The sequence below is a fragment of the Sparus aurata genome, chromosome 14 (genome assembly GCF_900880675.1).
Source record: "Sparus aurata chromosome 14, fSpaAur1.1, whole genome shotgun sequence".
NCBI classification, from domain to species: Eukaryota; Metazoa; Chordata; class Actinopteri; order Spariformes; family Sparidae; genus Sparus; species Sparus aurata.
In genome coordinates this window covers 5,756,126-5,783,205 of record NC_044200.1, presented here as the reverse complement: position 1 = coordinate 5,783,205, position 27,080 = coordinate 5,756,126, and the positions used below count along the sequence as shown (strand labels likewise).

The window sequence follows — 27,080 nt, the reverse complement described above, 5'->3', positions numbered from 1 at the left end:
TGACATGGTCGTGATGCTGAACAAAATGATTGTGTTTAGGAAGGATATGGTGAGGGAATGAATCATGAGGGAGGAAGTTAATGATGGAGGGGGTAAGAAGTGTGGACGAGGTGATGAAGAGGAGTATCAGAATGAGGAGAGGAAGATTAAGATGTTGGTGGTGGTGATGATGATCTCTCATCTCCTGCTCTCACCACCCCACTCCTCCTCCTCCTCCCCACCCTACAGGGGCACCCTCGCCCTCGCCCCTCCCATGAACAGCGTTGCCTCGGTGACTGCCGGTTTACGTGATGACGTCGGATGTATATGAGCGCGGGCGGCGGGATCTCTCTCCCCTTTTACCGCCATCGGAGCGGAGTCTCTTTCTTCCCCGGGACCTCTTCACTGCGCAGAGCCGCCTCACCAGTCCAGCCTCCGGTCAGAGAGCGAAGGTAAGGGACGGGACTTGGAAATGGCTCCGGCGCCAACGCCCCAAACTTGTGCGTCGTCTCGAAAGTTAAATTGCAACCCTGCTGCTTGAATTAACAAGCGGCAGAGGAGGACTAGTCCTCTTTGCTAATGCTAGTGTAGTCAGACAGCGGCAGCAGCCATTGAGACTGGCTCCACCATGATGTGTGTTAACGTTACACGCGTTTAAAAAAAATAATAAAACAACGATTATAATGCACGGCCGTTTCCACCGGATTGTTTTGACATTCGTTGCATTGGTAGAAACCACGAAACGTCGGCTAATTCCAGTAATTGTCGGCGTTTATCGACATTTGTTGACACGTGTCTTGTAACGTTATCTTGTATTTATGGACTTGACCTTATTTTTTTTTAGGATGTTTCCCAGGGTGGGGAACTGTGGATGCGAGTCTGGACCTTTAGGGGTACAACACACGGCAGATGTTTCAACTATGTAGCCGGTGATATGAACGCTACATGGCTAAAGCCTGTTACAACATGGTCCCGGATCGCTGGCACCACTTCCTAACTGGCCCATATTTTCTAGCTACGGCACCGTGTCTGTCGAAGCTGTTCCTCCCACTTGCCTCAGCCCAGGCGGTGCGCATCAAGCTAGCAGTACAGAAGCTAGCTCAACTAGCAAGGCAGTGCATTAACAAGACCGGCAGGCCGGCTAAGGTTAGCCTGTTTATTAGCCAGGGGCTTGTTTGTGGGGGAAGCGGGCGGACATTCGTTATCTGACGTCGGACGGTAAACGTTTCAACAGGTTGCCCGGCTCGCTTTTGGTCCACATGAAGTTAAAATGTGGCTTCAGAGTGAGCAGGCGTGCACCCACCCGGGGCTTTTTGTCAGTCATTGATGGGTCGCTGGACTCGAGCATGCAACACGTGGTCTCGGGGCAGGATTAGTACAAAAAGCCTGTCCCAGAAAAGAAAAGATCTGTGTTCGGTCAGTGTGTTCAACCAGTGGTACCATTACAGTTGATACCCAGATATGAGAATATATGACTTGTCTAGTGGCTATTTTGTATGTGTTGACTTTTTGTGACATGGCCGAGACGATTAGAAGATTACATTCCAAACTGAATATGATCTGTGAGATGTATGAGATATGTCTCATATCATGAATCATCACTTACATTGATCAGATGTGGATGCTTCTCTCGTGACTTTCCTATTTCACTGTTGAGATGGACATATTTCACAAAAATGTGCAAGCATGTGTAGGTATTCCAGGAACTTCTACAGTGACAGGCAACATAAATGTACTCATAACTCCTTCCAGGCATAATCTGCATTGATTTAAAGTGCCAGAGCCATGTCTCCCTGTAGAGCAGTTTGTCCACATTACGTTTCACTGCAACTATTTTTGTCCATTAAAAAGCAAGTATTGACCCCAACTCAAAACACCCTGTCATCACATTTTGCACAGACAGTATATTTGAAAAATGTCTGCCTGCTGCTAAGAGCTTTCTACAGTACTTTCCCATCAATAATTTGGCATAATAGAGAATACAAGAAGGCTGGGATAGATGGTGTCATCTTACCTCAGATATTGCAGTGTGATGTGTGCTTTTATTTTTCTTTCATGGTTGTGGATTTGTTTCATGCAGACCATTGTTGACTTAAAAGTGACAGCTCTCCAAATTATGAAATGACAGGATGCAGCTCTCATTTGAGAAATGGGACATGATTAAAGGCACAAATCTGAGTGAACACAGACAGCTCTCTTCATCGGTTATCCCCCTATGAAGGAAGAAACGATTTGATCTGCAACGTGACTTTGTTCAGAGCTCACTGAACTGTCACATCAGCTCTGTAGTTGACTAATCTTGCTGTATTAGCCGAATGTAGGCCAGCTAATATATAGAGAGATGGTGGTGATATGATGGCTTTGCTCAAAGGTTATCCATCCTGCTCATTTAAACTTAAATGGAAAATGAGATTTGGTTTTGTTTTTTAAATTTGAAAATGGTTTCATCTCAATGGTTCATTTCTGATTATCGTGGACCCCAGAGGTTTTAAGTTTTTGGCCTTTGGTCCCAGAACCATTAACCGTGTCACTGTCTTATAAGGGACTTTACTCCTGGGATGACGAGTGAATGCAATTAATGACTAGACAGGATGGTAAGCTAGCAGGAAGGTGGCAGTCAAAGACTAGGATTAGAACCTTTGCCCCAGTCTGTACTCAATTGAAATGACATTAACATTTGCTGTGATTTTTGAAAGACTTTGATGGGGCCAGTGTTGCACTGTGCATGAATGTGCGATTCTGCATTGGAACTGCGCAGTATGGTAGCAACGGAATGATATTTGCCACATCTGATATATAACATAAGGCAGAGGCATGCAGATTACTATTTTTTTCTGTTAATCTGCCAATTATTTTGCCAATTAATCATCAGTCAAGAAGTAGTGAAACATGTACATTACCTAGTGTCCTAGGTGATGTATTCAAATGTCTTGTTTGTCCAAACTAGGAATGTCAGTTACTATTGAAAAGCTGACAACTATTAAACTGTTAATTAGTTCCAAAAAAAAGCAAATTGATGTGAAATGTAAGAGTCGCTTTCCATTTAATCAGGTGCACAATTATCTGAGCTATATGGCCTTAAATTAATAACCTTATATTTTTAGGCCATATCGCAATGCACAATAAATTGCATCTCCTCAAAGGCACTTCACAAATACTAGGACAACAAAGGAAACCAAATCACCTATTACAATATTTCTGATAAAATACCTCTATCAATATTGCAGGGATAACTAGCAGTTATACCTATATCCCTTTGCTGTAATGCTTTTAAAACCGGGGATGATGTCTCTTGTGTCAAATCCCGATACAGTATCCAAAATCTAACATGATATCTAGTCTCATATCCCGATAACGATACGGATATATTGGCCAGCCCTAGCATAAAGCAGAATAATAAGGCAAAAGGTAACTTGAAAATGACACTTTCGACTATTGGATGTTATATAATTTGGTAGGGGGGGGAATATGTATATTCAGAAGAATGCTCAGGTACTGGATGTCAGAAGTCCAGCGTGTGCCATTGGGGAAATGTCCCTCTGTCAGAGTGCCCTTCAGCTTCTGCATGGTTGAGGTTGTTGTCTTTCTTGTACTCATTCCAATGGTTAGCACCATCTTTGCCAATTGTACTGTGGCTGTGCCAGTTTGGAGAGAATGACAGAGTTAGCTGTTTGCCCCCTGAGGGAGTGAGAGACAGGTGGGGCAGAAACAACCCAAATACTAAACATAAGACAGTTTACTGTTAGGAGCCTCGTTGCATAACTTGTGAGTGCACCTGGGGACTTACTTTTTTAATATTGACCATTGGTGACCAGAAGGCTGTCGCTTGAGTCCAACCAAATAAAAATCTCCTTTAGTAACTTCACCTCTATTCTTGTCTGTCACCAACATCAAATGAACTGCACGTATTGCTCTGATGGAATTTTAAAAGCAAAAACCTCTGTCTAGCAGCACAAGGCTTAGGTCTAGAGTTACAGCCACCTTAGCGATTGTGTGTTTTGACACCTTTGTCACTGCAGGTCATGATCTATTGCCTTGCTGTCTTATGGGCACGATCCTGCCGCTCACGAAAGAATGCCATGGTAATCCATCTCTCTAAGGGGAAGAAGGCTCTGGGAGGGGGTGAGTGGTGGGGGAGTCACAGTCTTAGCAGATCACAGATCCCGTCTGGATGGCAAAAACGCACTTTTTACACAGAAAACTGGAAGTGTGTTTCAAAAGGCGATGAACTGAGAAAAGGAAGATTGTGATCTTTACTTCCGTTGCACTGCTCAGTATTTGGTAATCGATATGATGATGGACAAATATAAGACAGTGGTCATCTTATGTGGTCCTGTTGTTGCTACTAGTGGTGCCCAAAACGTAACTTTTTTGTGGTCTCACAGGGCTATTCTTAAAGAATGGGGGGAAAAAATGGTCCAAATTCTGGGGAACTGCAGTAGAAGCTTAGTCTGGCTGCATTATTGGGAGGCTTGGTCTACACTCTTTTGTAGCAACATACATTTAGGTGCATTCAGCGTACATTAAAAGGCGTGTCTCTGTATCGCTGATGTGACGATATATTAACTGCACAGTTTGTCAAGACAATTTCGGTGAGGTCCTTTCTCAGCTGCTAGTTGTTGGCTTTTTTTTTTTTTTTTAAGGAAAGAGGGCTTTGCTTTGATCTTTCACTGAATACAGGCTGTCATGAGGTGTTGACTGCTGCATAGGGCTCCTCTTTATGTTTTTTTTAATGCATTTCCTCTTTGATGGTGTTGGTTCACACGCAGCGGTGTTTTGCAAGAGTAGGATTTCTTGTAATGCCTGTTTTTCTTTTATTTGTATGAAAATATTTGCCATGATTTTAAAGTCAAGTGTTGAAGCCTTTATGTAAAATCTTGGTTACGTAATATAAATTAGGTACAGCATTTGTTCTGTTCTACTAAGGCTCTGAATATAGAAGTGGAGTGGGGTGAGGACCACATATAAATGTGAAACATTGAAATCTTTCTGGGAATCAGCAGGCTACAAAAGTCAAGTTCTGTCAGCTTTGAATGTCTGAGATTGGTGTGACCCCAAAGCATAAACACTTTTAGTTAAGGAAATGGAACCTATTCTATACTGAATATGAATACCAGTATTTTATTAAATGTCTTGTGTGTCGGCAAGATTCACACAGGTGCCGGTATCCTTTTATTCACTCATTTATGAAGTTACCTACAGGTCCTGGTCAAGTATGTTTGGTACTGATTTAGTCCTGTTAATATTTGTTATCTGCTGATAATAAATGGGATCCAATACTTTTCTTTACCTCAATATTGATTAAAAGGGTATCTGGCACGGTGGAAAAAAACAAGCACGAAGCTTCTTGATCCAAATAATGGAGGTCCAGGATCACAAATCTTATTTTTCAGTTATTCAAAGGAATTAAATTTTAGAAGACACATCAAGGAGCTAAAAGAAGCGCTCAGTCTATGATTTTACAGTGGTGTTACAATAGAAGCTCCTTCCTTCACAAACCATCTGTGATGAAGACAGACACCGGCTTGTAGACGGCACACAAACCTGTCAACAGCCAAGTTTAATTTTGGCCATCAAGTTACTCGTGGAATTCACATTAATTAGCGACAGCTGATGTGACCTGCCGCCAGCGCATTTGTCATTTTAACTGGAGAAGGCGTCAGTCATCTCTGGCTAAAAATGAAGCTGTTACCTGAATGTTTTGTACACTGAACTTTTGATTATGATAAATAGCACCAGAGCTTAGTGGATTGTTGTATATTGTCAACCCAGGTGTCAGAACAGAGTCACTCATGGTGACTGTGACCACATTTTTCACACCAATTTTCACTCTTGTACAGCGTAGGTGTCACAGTGTAGAGCCTGGCTGTTGTGAAGGAGAGCCTCACTGCAACACCAGCAGGCTGAGGTGAACGAACATAGTATTGTATCTTCTGTAAGAAATTAAGAGAATTCAGACTTAACTAAAAACAAATCAAATGCAAAGTTTTCATTTGGTTTAAATCAAGTTTTTAAGTCTCAAATGTCACCTAAAAAGGAATACGTCTACAGAGCCTGTAGAACGTCGCTGAATAGATGCATCTTTTCCTTACATTGTGATTGAGAATTATTCAGTTGCCAGGGCCAAATTGACAGTTTTCTTTTTTGTATCCCTTTTGTAAGAATTCTGACAGTTGGGTCAAGGTTTGTGAGCCGATAGTATAATGCAGTTGGTATCATGTAGTATCTGTGTTTTGTCAGTGAGTCTTAATAGTTGCCTTTTTGTGAAAAGGAAATTTAAAAATGTCTTAAGTTCTGCACAGGGAAAGAACCATGGTGACGTAACTACATTATGAAAATCTTTAACTCTTAATCAAAGAAAAACGTGTACTTGTCATAGCTCCTCTTCCTCTATAGCTGTTTTTAGTGTCTTTCATTATGTGTTGCTAAGTTTAACATCACCCCTGTAGTACTCTTAAGCATCTTAAATTGGCATCAGGAGTTATTTGCAAATGCTGTTTGACCCAGATCTGCTGACAGCCAAACGTTTAGTCAAAACTAATTTGTTTGTGCGGTCCAGTATTTCTAAACTAATGACTTTCTCTTCTCTCTACAGCATCACTTGAGACTCAGCTAAGATGGCAGACATCGACAAGTAAGTACATCTTTTTATCAGTAAAACTTAGCCTCTCTGCTTCCTGTCTCCTCTGTTGGTCTGCTACTCGTGGTGCCTGAGATGGGCAGCAGGAAGATCCTGGGCAGTAACGAAGAAAACACCGGCTGTGACATCACTGATTTGGGCGTGGTTATGTATGCAGCATGATTGAAGCCATAGAGGGAATTGCAGCAGGCGTACACCTAGTGAGCCCTGTTGGAAGCAGTTGTTTACCAAGGCTGGGGCTCTTTGGGGTGCCACACCTGGGCTCGGGTTGCATCGTCGGCTTGACAAACTAAACGCACACCTACAAAACATGTCACAGCGTTTGAGTGACGCTTCTACACATTGCTCCTACCTCAGTGATGCTCCAGTGGCTGTCACACAACAGGGAAAAATGCAGTCTCCCTCTCATACATACTACTCCACGGTTGTTGACCATTGATTTTCACCTCGTGCTGCAGACTGGCAGGAGGGTGATGGGCTTTGCTGATGAAACTGTGTTGGGTTTGGTATTGAGCTCTCCTGCAATGCATCTTAAAGGAGGGTGTCTTGTTTCAGTGTTTGGAAAAGCATCATGGATAAAGAGAGCCCCCAGTTTTGCTTTACTGCTAGAGCTTTTTAGAGCTTTACTGCATCCTGTGGTTGAAAGGGATGAGAATTGTATTTTGAATAGGCAGGGATTATGACTGGACATAATCACCTACTTCCCTCAATTACTGCTGAACGTGCCAATGAGCAAAGACATGTCGCTAGTTTTCAAAGCCAAGGACACTACTGATCATTCTTCATGTTTTGAAATTTGAAGCTTCAGGCAATTAGTGACTTTTCTATGATAGTGTAAGACTAAAAAAAATGTACCTGCTTAATTGTTCAATGTTTTTGAAATTATAAGAATTGAACGTTGCTGGCAGCTTCGTCCTGAACTTGTCAGAAGTAGTTTGGTGATCGGTGTTAATTCTGTGCAAGCAATCTGAAGTGCTGTGTTTTGGCTGACCTTCCCTTCTGCCCCCCCCCCCCCCCCCCCCGTCTCCCTGAGCAGCAAAGACCAGGCTGAGATGGACCCGGCAGATATGGAGGATGTGGAAGAAGTGGAAGAGGAGGAGACGGGAGAAGATGAAAACAGCAAAGGTACGCCTCCTTGCTAAAATTGCTTGGGTACAGACTTTTGACAGTGTAATTTCTAGCAATTTAATAGTTGTAAGTGGTTTGTGTCTTAAACTGCTTTTTACACAAATTTTACATGAATTTCTGCAGAAGAGAATACATAGAATACCAGGTTTTCACTCATTCAGGTGTATAGAAATGTCATCTCGGTAGCAGATTAACGATTTGAACTCTGTGTGCCTCTGCGTGGCATTTAATCTGAGCAGAGTATTTGCATGACATGATGTTGAATTGTAGTTATGAGCTGGGAGGCATAATCAGTTTTATTTTGGGATCTTGATGCTGTTTATGCATCCTTTGATGCTCAATAAATGATTCACACAGATTTGTTTTTTCTTTTTCATATTAGCCTACTCACGGCGCACTGTGAATGGATATAGATAGCTGTTTGGCCTAATCTTTTTATAGCAAGTTTGAATAGTCTTTGTAAAAGCCAGACTTCAAGTAAGGCTTAGTCTGACTGCCTACGACCGATCTGTCATAACGACCAACACAACTGTGCTAACTCTCGATAAGAAACCCAACATATCATGCATTAAGGCTGCCGTGAGTCACCAGTAACCATCTCAGAGTGACCCAAAAATCAGAGCCCAGCTAATATGGTAAACTATACCTGCTGCCACCCACCAGTGTAAATTATGCAGCGACCTCCATTCTCAAGTTTATTCACTGTTGCAGATGATGTTTCTCACTTTTAGGAAATAGGAAAGCATAAATGCTCTACCTACTAATGCATAGATGCCTGTATAGACCTTTGAAGCAACACTGGCAGGGTTATCCTCAAACAAGCAAGTGTTTGTCCCCTGCTAAACTATATTGGTTGGACTGCAAGATCAGACCTTTAATGTACAGCAGTGATAGTGTACAATGACTTAACTTTGACATCACTGCACAAGGGGCAGGCAGCATACCGGTTTCATCAGTCACCGGACGTGACACTGGTGGTGTGGCTAAATCCTTGATTCCACCTTTGATTTGTATTTTGAGGTTGAGATTGTGATGTCCGAAAATTGAGATTGTGACACCCCTGGTAGGGACCCAGGGGATTCACTTTTTTTTCTAGAAATGTCCCCACAACAATTGGAAAAATCTTATTGGCTCTGTGTGTGCTAATAATTTTACATCACTTGCCTTACTGAGGCGGGGAAAGTATAGTTGCCGTTTTTTTTGTAGTAATTGTGATTCTTTTAAAATTTAGAAAGTGAATGGTGGTCAGCAGGGATAATGTTTGGTGAAAATGGGGTAAATACAAAGAGGCACTCATTACCACCTCAAAGGCAACTGGTCCTGTGATAACTCACTTCTCTGATAAATCCACAAATAGAGTGTTGTATTAAGGCACTCTCCTAACAGCTTGTGTTGTGTGAATTCAGACAAGCATAGGTGTATTTATTTGACTGGATGCTGCGCCTTGGACAGCTGCTCTATGCTAGCTGGTAACACATTACAAGCAAAATGGCCAGGGTGTGCCAACAGAGAAAAGTGACTTCCAATCTCTTTAATCTTCTCACCTGCCAGCAGTGATCTGACTGAGCTTTGATAGGTGCAAGCAATGTGTTGGACACTCGGATTGTACCATCTGTCACCTGTCTGATTGCACAAAGGCAGAGCACCCTTATTGCCGACTGCTACCTCTTGTATCTATGCAGTGCTAGCACATTATTCATCTGACTTCATTCACTGTTTAGCTTGTTTGCTTCGGATCAAAAAACAGGCAGAACACGCTGAAAACAAAACCTTTAAATGTAATAGAGAAATGACTGAATGTCCTGGACAGGAAGCTGCTCACATACTCAGTGAAAATACATAATGCTTAGGTTTGCAGTGTGCCTCAGGATGGCTCTGATATTGTGATAAGTCATTACCGACTAGAACAAATGAATATGGTCTCAATTTGCAGTGAGTCCTGTCTAAATTATGAATTTGCTTATTTGAGCAACGCATTAATCTAAAAATATCCGAAGTCTGATCATTTCTCATCAAAATACAAGTGAAAGCATCTTTTCGTGCTCCTGGATTTATTAGACTGCGTATAGCACTTTTGACTGTATTTACGTGTGTTTGATTCCTCAGCCCGTCAGCTGACTGTGCAGATGATGCAGAATCCACAGATCCTGGCTGCGCTGCAGGAGAGGCTTGATGGTCTGAATGGCTCACCGTCGGGCTACATGGAGAGGTGAGACATGGTCTATTTTTCAGTGACAACTTCATCTTTGATTATATCTATGCAGCTTGCCCCCTTTCAAGGATCCTCTGCAACATCTGTAAGGACTCTACAGCAGCAAAGACGCATTCAGTGGCAGTAGGCTCCTGAATTGCAGCCGATATTAAACATTGTTGTATTGATCAAAATCACCGCATTTTCCATCATTACATTCCCATCTGCAATTTTTGTATAAAAAATAAATACAGGGAGATAATAGATTTGTGTTTTAATCAGTAACTTGTAGAGTAGATGTTTTTTAATCACACTGTTAACTCCGGTGCTGTGGGCCATCAGTCGTAGGTTGTAATAATTCACTCTCACTTGGATGGTAGGTGGATGTTTTGCTTCTGCAATTGCATACTTGCATGCTAATTAGTTTCCTAAGCGGTGACTGTGCCTGGTTGAGCAGCAATGCTGTTACGCAAATCAAGTTCAAGCAAAGTTTATTCATATTTAGCAGCCATATGTTTTAGTAAAAGATAAAAAACCCTGAATCTAGAGGTGAGATTTCAACTTTCAAACTGCTACTGAATGGCTCAGCCCATACTGAGTCTGCAGTCTGGTTTTGTGGTGCTACTGCTGAGCTGCTCGCAAGAGGATGATGTCAAGTCTCAGCCCACCTTAGGTCAATTACTAACCATCAGCAGAGAATTTGGCGTAGCTTCACAGGCTTTACTTTGTGTAGATCTGCGTAACAGGCAGCTAGTCAGCATCTTGTTTAATATATAGCCATTGTTTGTGTGTTGATATAAAGCAAAGTGGTCAGCATAGTTGACGTGAGAGCCCAGTTCTGTTTAGTTGCCGATCTATACCACACTGTGTTGGATGTCCAAAGAACAGCCTGAATGAATATATGGTAGAACGAGATCAGCAGCTCCTGAGGCAGGTTGAACTGTTCTGGAGCACAAAGTACATCCTCTGCTAGGCCTTCCTAATTATGGAGTGTATGTTGGTTGTGGATCCCAGAAACCTTTAGGTTTCCACAGCAGAAACATTTGCACAGTGTGGTAGAGGATAGCAGTGTTGGGGATCCCTCAAGAAGTCCACTGTAATCTCCACAGTTGAGCATGTTCAGCTACAGATTATTCTGATGGCACCAGTTCAACCTCCTGTCTGTATGCAGGCTCATCACCATCCCAGATTAGGCTGCGTTGTCTGCAAACTTCAGGAGTTAAAAAGACGCGTCGTAGAGCAAGAAGAGCAATTAATGCAAACACCAAAATGACGACGGTGTGCAAAATTAAATTTTGAACATTGACTAGTCATTTTTCCAGTGGACAAACTTCACCAAGCTGTCAATAGATGTTGTTTTGGCGAGTATTGGTGAGTGAAATCCAATAGCCGCATGTATTTTTTACCAGCATTTTGCCAGTGGCTGCTTTTGATAATATACATTGTATAAAGGCATTTATTTTGATAAGACACAGATTCGGCCTATTCCTGTTGTGCAAAATATTTACTTGAGTTAGTGAATACTTTGGCAATCGGTTATTTTGTGTTCCAATTGTACTTTGGATCAGCATGTTTTGTCTGTCAGAAAGTCCCGATTACACCCACTGTGTTTGAAAGTTTTAATATTTGGCATAAAAATGTCCAAGAGGGGGTGAGTGCCTTTTAATAGGCATCGTTAGTTTATCCTACTCATGGATGAACTGGATGCACCAGATGGATGACTACTTAAACTTACTGAAGAACAGAGATACAGTCAGTGTTGGTACCCTCTGAGATGCTGTGTGAATGTAGCCGTGTGTCTTGGCCGGGGGGGCTGTGCCACCCACAGCTCCTCTTCTCAGAAAAACCATCAGCAAACAGCTCTTTGATCAACTTGTCAAGTATTTGGCAGTCACCAACAAACTCACCATTTACAACATCCCAGCACTTGAGACCAAACATGTATTCCCATGCCAGGGTAGCGCAGGCGGTTTTATTTAGCACACTGCAGAGAAACTAGAACTCACAAAGCCTGGTAATCACGTCACAATTACTGCTCAGGAATAAGTCAATTGATGTTGAAGGCTTCACCTCCAGCAGGACTTACCTGAGGCCACAGGGAAATTGGATTCCATCAATTTGTATAAAAATTAATGGTGGTTGAAACTTTGGTGCCACGTTGGCTATTTAAGAAGTGTTTTACATTTCAGTATCTTCTGTTTGCAATTTTAAAACTGAATGCTGACCTGCTAACACTAATGGTATCAAAATGGCATTCATTAATTTAACCTGTATTTATCCAGCCAGTATTGGTTTTAACTTAATTTGCCAGCTTGCCCTGTGTAGTAATGATAACGCAGACATATGATTACTTTTGCTGATTTCAGAAATTTAACTCAGGCCTTCATAGACTTTACCTGAATTTAAAACTACATATGTCTGCTCTTCTGGTCTTGATGCACGTTTTGTCCTTTATTTGTGGAGCAAGCTATAAAATACAAACTAAACATCTAATATACCGAAGGTTAATTTAAAACTAATTTACTAAACAACTCTAACAGCCATTGAACAATAAAATGTTGGACATACTGTATACAAGTATTCTGTAACTGACATGAGGCCAACTTACCTTCTGGTCACAGGTTGCAGTGATGCATTACAAGACAGAGCTGCGATGTAAAACCTGTCATCCTGCTGTCCATGACTGATGAAGTTGTTTGAGGTCATAGCTGTTGTTTTGAGTCAGTGCTCTTGTCTACAGAAGTTAACACTCTGAAATGTTCCTCAGTATTTAAAAAAGAATTAAAAGAGGAAAGAAAACCTGACACTTTTTTTTTCAAATCTTATAATCTTTAAGAACCTAGACAGCGTCATCCACACCAGGAACCAGGCTTTGAATTCCTGAAGCATAAACCAATAAATGTGTGTACAATGGGACGCATTTTCTTCACGTTGATGTTAAATAAATCGAATCTCAATAAAACTTGTTTTGGTGCAGGGTCAGTTTGTTTACAGTGTGTACATTTTGTCCTGAGTGTTTTTTAAATGTAAAAGTCTGGGAGCAAAGGAAAGACTAGATTAATATATCTATCTTTATCACAAAATGATTATCAAAGGGTTGCCACAAACACAAATAGACTAGCAATCCAATTGTTCTCACTCAGTGTGCTAACTTTTACTGTGTTACAATGTATACATTTGTCACATTACTGTACTGTATGTGGAAAACTCGCCAGTCTGAACTGTGTAGAGTGAAAAGGCAGGGTGAAATTTGAAATAAAGAATATGGCCTTAATAACAGTATTTTTCCAGGATTGTACTCACATCTTCTCTGTTCATATCTGTCATTCCACAGTTTACCAAAGGTTGTAAAGAGACGTGTAAACGCCCTCAAGAACCTGCAGGTCAAATGTGCCCACATTGAGGCAAAGTTCTACGAAGAAGTACACGAACTGGAGAGAAAGTACGCAGCCCTCTACCAGCCGCTCTTCGACAAAGTACGTCATTTACACCTTTTTCCTTATCGTGACTTGGAACTACTAGTACTGCTATTACTAATGTTAAGAGTTTAACTCTGGGTTTCCTCAAAGCATTAACTGAAGTATTGGCGTTACAATTCAGTTTCCATTAAAAGAATCATGAACCTTTATGATTGTTGATCATTATGAATAACTGGATAAGACAACAAGGAGCACTAGATGCGTGCATTGTCAGTTAGAAAACGTACAGTTGATGCATTCTCCCTCAGCATCTGTTGCCTTTAAGCGGGCTGCTATGTTTATGCTGATCTGTGTTGATGTATATCCAGTGAAAACAACCCCCCACCCACCCACCCACACACACACACGTCTTCCATCTTTGATCTTTAGTAGCAACCTCAAAAATAGGAAGCAGCGCGGGTTCCACTGATCCATTTTAGAGCTCAGACATAAAATGGATCTTTCCAGTCGTCTCTGTAAAGTAGATGGCTGTAAACATAAATGCCACTATAGCAGCTTTAGCATTTTACTTTTGTGTACACTTGAATTTAGGCCTGTAACTTTGCCTAGAAAATGTAGAGAACTGCTCCTTACAATTTCAAATAAAGCCAAGGTGACATCTACACAGACTCTGCTTCCTACTTCTAAGTCTTGGTCATCCAGGAGAAAAGGGTAACATTGGCAAGCTGGAACGAGACCCATGTTTTCATTGAAAGTGGTCTTATTATGCAAATGTTTAAGTTCATACTTGAATTTTTCTCATATGGTGCATTGCTGCAGCATCCCCTTCCACGCTTTGTCTTTAACGTTCCCTTGTAGCTACAGAGTGAGACATCTCTCATCCGTTCAATCTTTGGCGAGAGTTGCACATGCGCACTACATAATGGGCAGGATATAGCCAGTCATTGGCAGAGTAGGGCTTGTCATGCCAAACAAGGTATTGTGATCCAAAATGATGCTTTGCAGCAGTAGCAACTGTATTACTGCTGACTGACTGGAGTGTATATATGTTTATCATAAGTGTATATGAAGATATATATATTTAGATAACGCCTGTTAGATAGTGATGCACATAAGTTACGGAAGTAAAAGCTTTACTCCAAACCAGGCATGTCAGGCAGTGCAGTATTTTCTGTGGAAGAGAGTAACTCCATTTGATGTGGACTTTGGGCTTTCACTATGCAGACCTTTTGACATGCACAAAAATGCTAATAACACGATAAAGGAAAGGCAAAAATCCCAAATGCACATTATGTCCTCTTTAATACCAAACAAGATGATCATTAATTTAACTGATGAAGAACTTTCACTGATAAACTAATTGATGAATTAAGACAAACTGAGACTTGTTGATGTGTTTTATCTTGTCCCACGATGAAAAGTGATTTTGTAGTTGAAAATAAATGGGGACTACTCTGATCACATTTTAACTTTGGTTATTGTTTTAACTTGAAATCATAGTATTTCACATAGATTTCATAGATATTGAAAACAAAATTCCCAAATCTTATAAAAATCCCAGATTTATAGACAGTTCGGTCAAACCTGAAACTGTCTGTAGTTGCAGTGGAATGACACAATGGGTAAAGATCAGATTGTTCTACCACTTTCAGATGCATGACTCAGCACTGCTCAGTGTTCATTATGGCAGACTGCATGATCAAAACATGGCAGGTCTTGTGGTTTTCATAAAGCATTGTTGACTCTTCTCCCTTGCATTTTGATATACATGTTGTTGAGTGGACTTGCCTGTGTTTAGAAAATTGCATAGACAGTCACCGGCTAGTTTGTGAGGTCACTAATGCAGCAGCGTTACAGGCTTGTTTTATGTAAACAACCTGGGCAGCCAGTTTCCTAATAACAGCCAATGTCCTCACCTGTCTCTTAAATAACTCACACTTGTTTTTCACAAAAGCCAAGTAGTATTGGACCACTGGTCCAAACTTTAACTTGTTTTTATTTCTCTTGTTTACAGAGAAGTGACATAGTGAAAGCAGCATATGAGCCCACAGATGAGGAATGTGAATGGAAAGCAGATGAAGAGGAAGAGCTGACAGTAAGTAAGCAGGTACAGGTGACGTATACACCTGCATGCTTCCCCTCTAACTGAGTGCTTGTGTTTTACCATCTTTTTTTTTCTTCTAGTTTCAAATTTATGCATGCAGCTTATAGTCTCATCCAGAACAGAATAAGCTTCTCAAAATGGCAACACTGCATGCAGCCAATGAGAGCATGGACTTCTTCATCACTGATTTCAGATGAATGTATTGCAACAGCAGTTGTTGAAATCAGTGTGATTTATTGCAGCTGTTTTTTTTGGGGGGGAGGGTAAAATTGCATGGAGCTAGTTCCCTTGCTGCATTTTTTTTGTCTTCAGCAGTTCCCTAATGCTGAGTGCTGTCTTTGTGGGTGTAGGTGATGAAGAGCTCTTTGTTTAATGTGGTATAATATATGACCAGAAAAATGTTTGAGCAAGCATTATTTTGAAGAGAAAATGTCTCCCTGAACCAGGATGAGATGAAGGAGAAGGCCAAGCTAGAGGAAGAGAAGAAGGACGAGGAGAAGGAAGACCCCAAAGGCATCCCCGAGTTCTGGTTAACGGTTTTCAAAAACGTGGACCTGCTCAGCGACATGCTGCAGGTAGGTTCATCCAGACAGCTGCTGGGGAGACGGTGAAAATGGGTCACAGACAGTATTTGCTGCTAGCAATGAAAAATCAGGATTTGCTTCCACCTGCTGGCCTAGTTGTGTAGAGCATGGGCCTCCGGTGTAGATTATAACAATCCACTTTTTTCCTAAATCCTTTCTCTCCTCCTCAGGAACATGATGAACCCATCCTTAAACATTTACAAGACATTAAAGTAAAATTCTCAGATCCAGGACAGCCCATGGTGAGTGAGCTCGACTCTCATATTGAATAGCTGAAGCCAGTCTGCTGACTTTGAAATTGTCTGTAACTGTCATGATGTCGTTTGGTTGTCCACAGAGCTTCACGTTAGAGTTCCACTTTGAGGCCAATGACTTCTTCACAAACACAGTGTTGACAAAAACCTACAAGATGAGGTCAGAGCCCGACGAGACTGACCCCTTCTCCTTCGATGGACCAGAGATCATGTGCTGTACAGGGTGAGTTCAGCACCTGGTTTTATTTAGTCGTCTTGTTGTAAATTCAGTTGTCCAAACACGTTCTCCTTTTTAACTTGTTAATCAGTCATGACATTTGTATCATTTTAACTGCCATTTCAGTGGTCTTGATTTATATCAAGTGAGACGTTTCAATATTGTCCCTTTTGTTTTTTTTTTTCAATTTGTAACTTAGGGCTGGGTATTAAGAACCTCACGATTTGATTCGATTTTGATTCAATATTGACTTAAATGCTTCAATATTGATTCAGTAATAAGTAGTAAACAAATAATTCATTAGGGTACCTGTTGATAATTTTTTTTAATAAAAAAAAAGTCATCTTAAATTATATCTTTCCTCTTGGAAGTTCTAGTTTGAATTGAAATGTAAACAAAGGTACTCGATGTGTTTAGTTATAAAATAGTGCAACCATAGTTAAGCTGAGAAAGTGCCATTGTTTCTTGGACTCCATGGTACATTTTTGTCTGACATAAACATGGACATGACCGCGGTCCCTCCGCCCTCCAGCTAGACACAAGTGGGTAAACGTTGACACTGAACCCCTCTCTCTCCGGAGGAGAGTGCTACTCGCGGGCGCACGGTGCAGCGGCCAGGGTGAGACCGGCTGCGCTGGGAGTTTACTGTCTCAGAAAGAGCGGTGCGTCAGACATCGGCTACCCGCCTCAGCAGCTCTGACGGTGTTTCCGCAGCGCATCACCCTCCGACACTCGAGCGAGGTCGCGGGTGAGACGCTTCCAGCTGCTGGAGGCGGGGACCGAGAGGTCTGGCGAGGGACAGCAGGTATCGCTTGTCCAAATCGATTCAGAGGATTTTATGAATCGATATTGAATTGGGAAAAAATATATTGCAATGTACTGATGAATCGATATTTTTACCCACCCCTAGTGTAACTGTTAGAGTAATTCTGTTTTTTTATTTTTATGTCTGACTCATTTTTGACCCATGGACTATTCCTTAATGAAACATCCCCTCAACAACCTTGGTAACCATTTCCCACCATGCCTCCATTAGCTCTCTGACTATTTTCTCTCTGAATCATTTCTAAGTGGTTTTCAGCAACCTCACCAGCTAGATTCCTAAAATAAACCCAAGATGTCATTTAGACTTGACATTTAAAATGTTTGGATACTGACCTTGCTTTCTCCTGCTGCCTCCTCCTCATGTTTCACCACAGTTGCACGATTGAGTGGACAAAGGGCAAGAACGTCACGTTGAAAACAATCAAGAAGAAACAGAAGCACAAGGGCCGCGGCACAGTGAGGACGGTCACCAAAACAGTCCCCAATGACTCCTTCTTCAACTTCTTCACCCCGCCAGAAGGTAAGGATGACGGGGCAGCACTGTTGAGCCTATTCAGTTTTTCTGCCTGTCATAAATGTGTGTTATTGAACTAACTTGAATACTCTCTACTTGTTTACAGTTCCAGAGAGTGGAGAATTGGTAAGTCTTGTACTACTTCACATTATCTCAAAGTTGTATACCCTGGTTAGTCAGTCAAATCATCGAAAGGCATTTTTCCCTAATTGCCATACATCATTGCCAACCCCTCAACTTCAATATTTCATTGGTTAGTTTTGTCTCACAAAAGCGTTGGCTATGGAATTTGTCAGATCATTTAATGAACTTCCCCTTTGAGCGCCTAAATTGATGAGTATGATTCTATATACTTTTGTTATTGACAAAAAAGCTTAAAATGCCTAAATGCCACCTCCCTTGCTTCACAAATGTCCACAAACTATTAAACAGATCGGTGAGTCTAAATACTAGGGATGCAAATTTAAAGCAGTTTAATCTGTAGTCATTTGCCCTAATAACTGATTAAATGTTAATCATTAAAATGATAGATTTAGCATTGAACTTGCCATAGACCAGAGTAGATTACACTAGGAGTTAAAAGAACAGTCCATACCAGGTTACTTAACAGATAACAAAATAATAACTTTGTTTTTTTATCAAGTAAAAATGACTTCTTTTCTCATACCAGAATTCTGTATTTTATTTTGATTGAATGATTCGCAATTGGTAGGCAGCTGTATTTGTGCCTTTCTCTGTCAGTTAATTCATATTTAATCAGTTCAGTTGTTAATGGCAATAAATCGAGTAATGATTAATCATCCACATCCCTACTGTTGGGATGAAATATGATCTTTCCAGGACGGTATGTCACTCAACACTGTATTGTGTATTCCTCCTCAGCTAAAAATAGTCCCACTTAAATGCACTGTTTCAGTGACTAGCTATTTTCTTTTTAGCTAATGGTTTTAAATATTTACAGATTTAGAAGGAACCAGTGGGCTTGGTGCCTATAAAGTTAGTAAGAATTTATAGATTAAAATCTGTCTTTTGAGGGTTTGACAATGTGTAAATTCTGAATAATACAATTCTTTTTCTTGTTAAAGCTGGTCATCAGTCAAAACACAATGCTATGCTTAAGGGGGAAAAAATAGATCTGTGGCAATTTAGCAGTGGTCCAATCACACACTGATTTTCAGTAGTCACTGCATGGTCTCATCCAAACCAGTACAGCTAGGGTTGGGGTCAGTATCAGATGTGTGTTCTTCCAAATGCTTTAATGGATCAGTTGAAGCAAAGCTTTCAACAGCTTCAAGCAACAAAAAAAGCAAGGCATTAATCAATGTATATTTTAGAAGCAAAGCTTTAATATTCAAAGAGACCTCACTCTAGTAATCAAGGTTTTCCAGTTAAAGTATATATTTTGCCTTTAGCTAGATGACTGCATATTTTCTGTGTTGCTCTTAGCTGTTGAATTATGGAAAATATTCATTAGTGATTGGCCAGGTTCTGAGCTTCATAAATCCATGTATTTAAGTAAATTGGAATCATGTCAAGTGAAACATCTTATTGTTGCCTATTTCAGAGTACAGCCCAGAATGCTTTCTGTTACAACCCTACCTGACTTTGTGCTGTTTTTTTAAGCAACAATTAAATCTCACAAACTGATTGGCCCGTCTGTGTTCAGGATGAAGACTCGGAGGCGGTCCTGGCTGCAGACTTTGAAATTGGCCACTTCATCCGTGAGCGCATTGTACCTAGGGCTGTGCTCTACTTCACAGGAGAGGCCATCGAGGATGACGATGACGATGTGAGTTCTGGCTTTTAAGTTCAAGTTTGGTTTGTTGTTTGTTGCCATATTGGAATGAAAACGTCACCATTATAAATGGTTCATTGTGTTCTGCTTTGTCAAAGGAACAGACACAATTTCCCCCCAAAAATTCACTGCTTTGGCACCTATTTAAGCTGTTACACGGTGTAAGGAATTTTCTAGTAATGGATTTCACTATATAAACATTTGGCTGAAGACTAAAAGTATCAACTGTTTTAATGGAGGATTCCTTGGCAGTTGGATATTACATTTATTTTGGGTAAAAATACGAGAAGCTTGAATCAGATCACATTTAACCAAGCTAATCCTCGTGTTTGTGTTCCACAGTACGATGAAGAGGGAGAGGAGGCGGATGATGAGGTGAGACTATTTAAGACCTTGATGAAAATGACTGACGGGGTTTAGTGTCATGATGGATACTGCTGAGGAAGCCCAGTAGTCTGAAGTTTCTTTGTGCTGTGTGTTCAGGAAGGAGAGGAGGAGGCTGATGAGGAGAACGACCCCGACTACGATCCCAAGGTGAGATCACACACACGCACACACACACACACAGCCCCTCCCCCTCTTAAGATCTCTGGTGTCCTGAGAAAGACCTTACTCAGCTGTTCTCAACTTTGTTGGCTCAGGATGCTCTTTCCAAAAGTAAAACCGCTCTGACTGGAGGCCTCTGATGGCAGCAGTGATCTCTCAGAGCCTCCACAGTTCATGAGTGAAATGTTCATGTTGTAAGTTACAAATGTTGTCCCTTTGGGGTTCCTGAGCTGCAGGTAGGGAACAGCTGTCCTAAATTGTCAGATTTCAACATACAGAATACATACTGTCAAATGCATCTCATTTTACACCAGCTTTTGGTTTGCTTCAGCTTTTTATGTTGTCGTGATCTTGATTTGGCTTCCAGACAAAAACAAAACTCTCCCAGGAGACATTTATCCTCTTTTCACCATCGTCCTAACCAGATCCTGAACCTGCATATTCAGAATGATTTCTCACCAGTTGAGACTGACTTGGGGCTTGGCGATATGGATCTAAGATCATATCTCTGTATTTTTAGGATATATTGTGATTTTTTTTTTTTTTATCTGTATTTTTTTACGGTGCAAAATGTTCAGATGTAAGTCAGGGCCATAACTGAGACGTCACTTTGGTTAAACAGACTGTGCAGGGACAGGGCTTTCTTCCATGTTTTAAAATATACAGCTGCAAGACAGATGAGTACATTTGAATGGTGGGGCTGGATGTTGACTTTCATTGCACATAGCACTGGTGCTACAGAGATGGAAGGTTTGGCAGCACAGGACACAAAATGGTAGCATTAGTATAGTAGTATCAAGGTCTGTAGTTGGAGACAATCATAGTCTTTACCAAAACAAAGTCAGAGACCTTTTAACAATTAATACACTGCTGATAGAAATGCAGACATTGTTTTCAATATCTTATCTTGAATCATTAATTAATATACACATGGCATGGAGAAGGAGCACAGTATTATACATGTCCCCCTGTATGAACTGCCGTACCGTCACTGCGCTTCAGTGTTGTAAACACGTGTCACCTGCATCCAGTCACTGTCTCACTGTCACTAAATGGAATTACTACTGAGGAGAATTAGCTGTGATCTGATTCATCTTACAAACAAGCATGCAGCTCTGTCTCTGTCTCGTTTGAAAACTTCTGGATATATCTTTAAAAGTCAATATACTGCCAAGCCCTAGTTGGACTCTTGCGTGTTGTTACTAAAACCTTAACCTTAAGCGACACACAGATCACAAAGATGACCCCAGTGAAGTGTTGCCTACAAACAACATTCATTTTAATCATTGATGTTGATGTTTCGGCCTTACTTAAAAGCATAAATTGTGTAGAAAGCTTTGGCTTGATAAATGTCTAATAAAACATAATTGTGTGTGTGCTTTGATTCATACCAAGTAAGTGCAAACCTGCAGAAGTTTATTGTAAATCAGCTGAGACAAATAAATAAGAGGTCCTCTCCTGTAGGCTGTTTGTTCACTGAGATTTTCGGCTTCATTGCCTTCCTGATGGAGGTAATGTACCTGAAAAACTGAATATACAGAGTGTACAAAAGAGAAGCTGTGCAAACTAAAAGGTTTGCGAGCAACAATAAGACAAATGGAAATCTCCTGATAACATAATGTATTGAAAGGGTTTTCATCAGTGAGTTGCTAGGCTGGTGTCTACAGTTTATGAAGTTGCACAGTTGGTGTAGATCATGCCATTTTCTCAGTGCATGTACAGCGGTCTGGTTTGGGGCTTTTGTGAAGTGTTACTTGGGTGATCTGGCCTGAGTGCAGGCACAGCTTGTAACTTTGACCCCGACACGATATAAACAAGCATGACCTTTGCTTCTTTGCAAAACAAAAAACGTCTTTGACATTCTGTATTCTGCTAGTTTTGCTTTTTTTGTTTTTCTCCTATTCATTAATGTTTCTTCATCTCCGGTCACTTTGGCATCCTTTGTCAGCTACTCTTTAAATTTTTCCTCACTAGGTTTAAGTGGTGACAGTAGAAAAATAACCCTATCCTGGTAGGTACAGCTTGTGAATTGTCAGCTTACTACCATCACACCCCCACCCGTCAACCTCGCCCTCTCCGATTTGTTTTTTTTGCTTTCCTTTTCCTGTTTGTCCATCATCCATCCCTCCAGCTCTCTGCACCCCACACACAAGCACCCTCCTCCTCCTGCCGCCGTGCTGCACCCTCCTGAGTTACTAACCCACTGGTTTGTTGTTGGTTTTTTTTTTTTTTTTGAGATTAACCCATAGTGAGTTCTACATTTGCACTTGTATTATTTCTGTATGTTGAAGCCAGTCCAGCCCTCCCTTGTCTTTTTTCCCCTCCACCATGTTGAACTTCCACAAACGCAGCCTAGTTTATGAGTTTATCAGGATGATTATTCGTCTGCCATGAATCCTGTCCCTTGTTTATGGATGATTTTGTTTTTTAATACCCATTTCAACACCATCAGTCCATTCATCCATGGTTTTGATCCACCTTCCTGTTCACATTAGTTCTCTTCAGCTGCCTTTTCTCTATAGATGCACTTTAAATGCTGGGATAATGGCCTTGGAGGGCTGTTTGTGTTTTGAAATAAGTCCTAACCAATAGTTGGCAAATTACCCAAATAAAAAGAAAAGTATTTTATCTCCCTAAAGGTGCCATCATTGTCAACAGTAACGGCCCGTTTTCTGTTGTTTCATTAGAAACTCGATTGCCTGCAGTAGATGGGGTGCAAAAAAAAAAAAATAATAAAAAAATACACAAGGAATGAAACTGTCCAGACATGAAATCTTTCAACAGACACTGCATCACGATCTGTAATGGAAGCAGAGCAGTTACTTTTGGTATTTTGGTGATAAAACGGCAGTGTTTTAAATCCACGTCTCGCACAGAGAACTATTTTTGGAATGAAAACTCAGGAGCTCAGCTGCGGCCAAATGTCTTGCACAATGGCTAAAATGACCTTACAGTGGAGTGGGGTATGGCACGAGGCCACCGAGAGCAGCCTGAACAGCTGCAGCGTGCCATCACCTCTACAAGTGTCTAATGTGTGTTGGAAGGACGCCCTAACCCAACTATGATGGGGGTCCTAATTATCTTTCTGTGCACTTCTCATCCCTTATTTACTTGTGTGTTGCCTTTTGTTTTTGGCGGCTAATTGATGGGAGCAAATTGTTGAGAGGTTGTTTGAAGTGTTTATTATACTGCAGCAGCAGCGTCAAAATAAGCACCTTTGGCAGTTGATCAGCTATTTTAATCCCATTTACTTATTTTTATGCCAGCATTAAGTCTTCTATAAATGAACTTAAAGCAATACCAACACATTTTAATCATTAGCCAGTGGAGATTATGGAGCTTAGTGTGTTCTAAGGCTTGTATTTGTTGGTTTAATGTTCCTTTCATCTAGTTTGCACAGCTTTGTGTCTGACCAGTATGTTGGCCTGACCTCCACTGTCAGCTGATTGAGCTTATCACTGACATTGATGTGCAGTACAAGCTGTGTCGGACAGTAACAGAAATTGCAATAATAAAACTAAATGTTGTCCCCATCTTACCTTAGTTTGTCAATGTGATCATTAGTGCTGATATTGGTTTCAAAACTCCAGTATTTGTCTTGTTTTTTTTGTAGATCCCTGAGCCTGTTTGTGCACTAAAGTGATAATTCTTGTTAGCCACCTTAGGAAGCAAACACTTTGAGGTCACAAAAGCATTGGTCTGTCAACATAAGAAGTAAAATCACTAGCTCCTCTTTATGGATGGAGGTCCTGTCATGTCTGAAGGATTGACAAGACTGGCTAAAGAAATATTTGACATTTTGGAAATGTGCTTATTCACATTGTTGTTGAGTTGCATAAGATCGATGGCACTCGTGTCTGTACGTTTTTAAATATGAAGCTGAAGCCAACAGCCACTTAGCACAGCTTTGCAAAAAGACTGGAAACAGGGGAACAATTTGTGGTTATTACTCTTTGTACAGATTAAACACACGAGTAAAGCGCTTTCAAAATGGTCGTAAGCTGATTTTGTTACCTTGTTAAGGAGCCAGATTGCTCGCTCCTTCCAGTCATTATGCTAAACTAAAGTGTCCAGCTTCATACTCAATAGATGCATAAAAGAGTGTTATCAATCTTCTTATTTAACTCTCAGCTTTGAAGCAAATGCATTTCCAAAAATGTAAAAATATTCACCATTCATAAATATACATTATAAACGTATTGCATCAGATGTGCCCATGGCTCTTTGGCCTCCAGTGTGTTTAATCAACATGTCACGGTTTGACTCCAACCCAGGGCCTTCTCAGATCATCCCCCCTCTACATCCCAGTCTTTTCTGTTTCTTTGATACTTTGACAAAGTATTTCAGAAAACACCCACAGAACCTTTGTACCATGATGTTGGGGTTATAGCCATGGATCACTTCAGACCATGATGATCCAAACCCTGTTTGTAATCACTGCATCCATAAGGATGCTACCATGATGACAAATCATAGTTGTCCTTGTCTGATCTGAATGTGTCTGTCCCCCTACATTCATATCTGTGAATTATGTTTGTGTTCAAAGTAGTCAGGAGACGGTCTACGCTTCAGATGTTTCAGCGTTTCAAGCAGCTTGTTAAATGTCTTTTAGGTCTTGAAATGGCTTTGCTATGTGTGATGTGATTTTTGGTGTGTGTGTGTGTGTTTGTGTTAGTTTGTTTTGGTCTTGACAACCTGTCCACCCTACTCCTGTGATTTCTTACAGAAGGATGCAGCCCCCCCAGCTGAGTGCAAGCAGCAGTGAAGCCTGGCCCGGCTGCCTTGAGGATCAACTGCACTGTAACGGCTTCTCAAATTAAACAACAACAAAAAAAAAGTTCAAAAAAATAGTTACTTACGCCTTATAATGTTTTGTATTTTTCTTGGTAGAGAATTTGAAGAAAAAAAAAAGTTTCAAGATTTTTGTTACAAAAACTCATGGTAATATACTGGGAGCTGTGTGGCTCAATATACATAGTATTTTACTAGACCTGTTTTTTCCTTCTCTTCCTCCTTCTCTGTACAATAGATAGAATACAGGAAAAAAAATCTCCCTGGAAAAGCATGAACTTGTTTCTTCACTGCTAAAAACTAGTTTGGGTTCTTGTGAAGTCTTTTGTTGTATTTGCTCTTAGACAACAGCTGTGGTTTAGACTGCATCGCGGCAACGTCAATTTACAATCCCCACCCCCCTCCTGTTTCCCTCCGTATCCTCCTACCAAAGTTACTGGTTGGTCAGTTCTGGTTGTCCCAGGTGAATTTTTTTTTTTTAAACTCTTAGCGGGGCCTTTAGCACTTGTAAAAGCACTGTAGCATTTCCAGCTCTAGTGAGGGAGGACAGATATGTGCCCTGCAGCCGGGTGGCTACTCCAGTTTATCTAATCTTGCTGAGCATGGGATCCGGAGTTGGTGTTTTTGGCCACTTCCTGCACCACTTGTGCTCAACTACTTTCCACTCTTGATACATTCCAGTAAGCAGACTGGCTGGCACCGTCGGTGCACCTCTCTCACAGGGAGTCAACTTGTCTTTAACTGGACAGACTCACCTAATTTGAACAAAAATTCCGTATTTTTTCGACCCCTTTGTCATGTAATCTGTCGCTCCCAGAGTTTTACAGCCTGGTTGAGTCTCTTAAACATTCCAGCGGATCCTTATGATGTGGAAGTTTGGCGTGATGGCCAGTTCGGGGCCCCACCCCCAGCCCCAATAATCCAGTGCTTCAGGCTCCTCGTAGGCTCGCAGTGGCGTGGCTGTCGTCTTTTCTGTAGCACTTTGTATTGTGTGTGTGTGTGGTGTACCAGTGGCGTCCTGTCATCGGTTAGCTGTCTGAGTATTCCCTGTGAGCAGCACTTTGTTTGACGCCCCCCGTAGCTTTAACCGGCATGGGGGACTGGTGCTGTCTCCGCTCTGTGGAGAGTTGTGCTATCTAGTGTTGAAGTGCATTAACTTTCTTCCTGGGGAGGCACACTTGGCCTGTTCAGAGAGGCTTTGTATGAACAGGGTTGGGCAGATGTAGCGCAGTGAAAGACGAGGAAAGGCCAAACCAGGTGTTGAAGTGTCTGTTAACATGTCAGCTTCACCAAAACGCCCCTTTTTCCTCATCACTTTGACATTTACCTCTTGTGTCGTCAATTTTTGACTAGTCAGGTGACTCACATGGACCTCAGCCCAGCCTCTGAGGTCTCTGTTCATTTTAATCACTGTGAAAGAAAGAGGGGAAGTGTGATAAGGCCTTTGTGTAGGCCAATGACCCACCTCCCCACCTACCCCCCAAACTCCTTCCTTTGTTACCCAGAAGGCCACAGAGAAGCATGTCAGAGCAATACTTAAAGCCAGGAGGGGGACCGAGAAGAAACCGTAGCCTGCCTCCCTCCCTGTCCGTTCTTAATGCCTTTTTAGTCGTGAAAACAGCCAAGTGTTGGTTGTGTTGGGCAGCATCGTGTCCACTGTGGAGAGCCAGGGTACTTCTCATTCTGCAGGGAGTATTCAGATCATGTTCAATGGAGAAGGATGTGAAAGGGTTTCTGTAGGGTCCTTCTGAGCAGCTGTTGTCAAGGCAAAATGCTATGCTACAAAAATACTAATGTACTCAATAACTGTACGTGTATGTTCATGAATAAATTGGTTAAACATGTCCAATATGGTCTTCTCGTTATTGTTTTTGCTGCTGATACTCGGACCAGAACTGTGGAGGAATAGTCTCGAGGCCAACCAGTAGAGGGTGCCATTGCTGTGAGATTGTACAGTATTGACACGTCCTGACCTCCACGAGCAAATATGGTTTGTAATGAAATAAAGAGTGACCACATCAAATGCCACACTAAAGCCAAGAGAGCCATTAGACCTGATCCCAGAGAGGCCCAGTGTAGGTGAAACAAATTAA

At 41.3% G+C, this 27,080-nt stretch overlaps 1 protein-coding gene across 3 annotated transcripts; it reads left to right on the top strand.

The window, feature by feature from the left end:
- The first annotated feature begins 278 nt into the window (after positions 1 to 278).
- On the top strand, positions 279 to 26,836 carry nap1l1 (nucleosome assembly protein 1-like 1). 3 transcript variants are annotated; one of them, XM_030439726.1, is made up of 16 exons: positions 279 to 431; positions 6,575 to 6,613; positions 7,656 to 7,744; positions 9,854 to 9,956; positions 13,273 to 13,414; positions 15,372 to 15,464; positions 15,908 to 16,036; positions 16,216 to 16,287; positions 16,383 to 16,522; positions 17,716 to 17,861; positions 17,962 to 17,981; positions 19,522 to 19,644; positions 19,993 to 20,025; positions 20,134 to 20,184; positions 22,171 to 22,207; positions 24,923 to 26,836. In XM_030439726.1, exons 2-15 carry the CDS (start codon positions 6,597 to 6,599, stop codon positions 22,174 to 22,176), a joined length of 1,164 nt encoding a protein of 387 aa, XP_030295586.1. In that variant the 5' UTR covers positions 279 to 431; positions 6,575 to 6,596; the 3' UTR covers positions 22,177 to 22,207; positions 24,923 to 26,836. The 3 variants fall into 3 exon arrangements, with proteins under 3 accessions (XP_030295586.1, XP_030295585.1, XP_030295584.1); XM_030439725.1 differs by lacking the exon at positions 22,171 to 22,207 and having other exon boundaries at positions 15,372 to 15,452; XM_030439724.1 differs by lacking the exon at positions 22,171 to 22,207.
- Positions 26,837 to 27,080: the final 244 nt, after the last annotated feature.

Coding starts and splice junctions, on each gene's coding strand:
- nap1l1 (XM_030439724.1), top strand. Junction 13,415..15,371: donor ACCAGCCGCTCTTCGACAAA/GTACGTCATTTA, acceptor TCTTGTTTACAG/AGAAGTGACATAGTGAAAGC. Junction 16,037..16,215: donor TGCTCAGCGACATGCTGCAG/GTAGGTTCATCC, acceptor TCTCCTCCTCAG/GAACATGATGAACCCATCCT.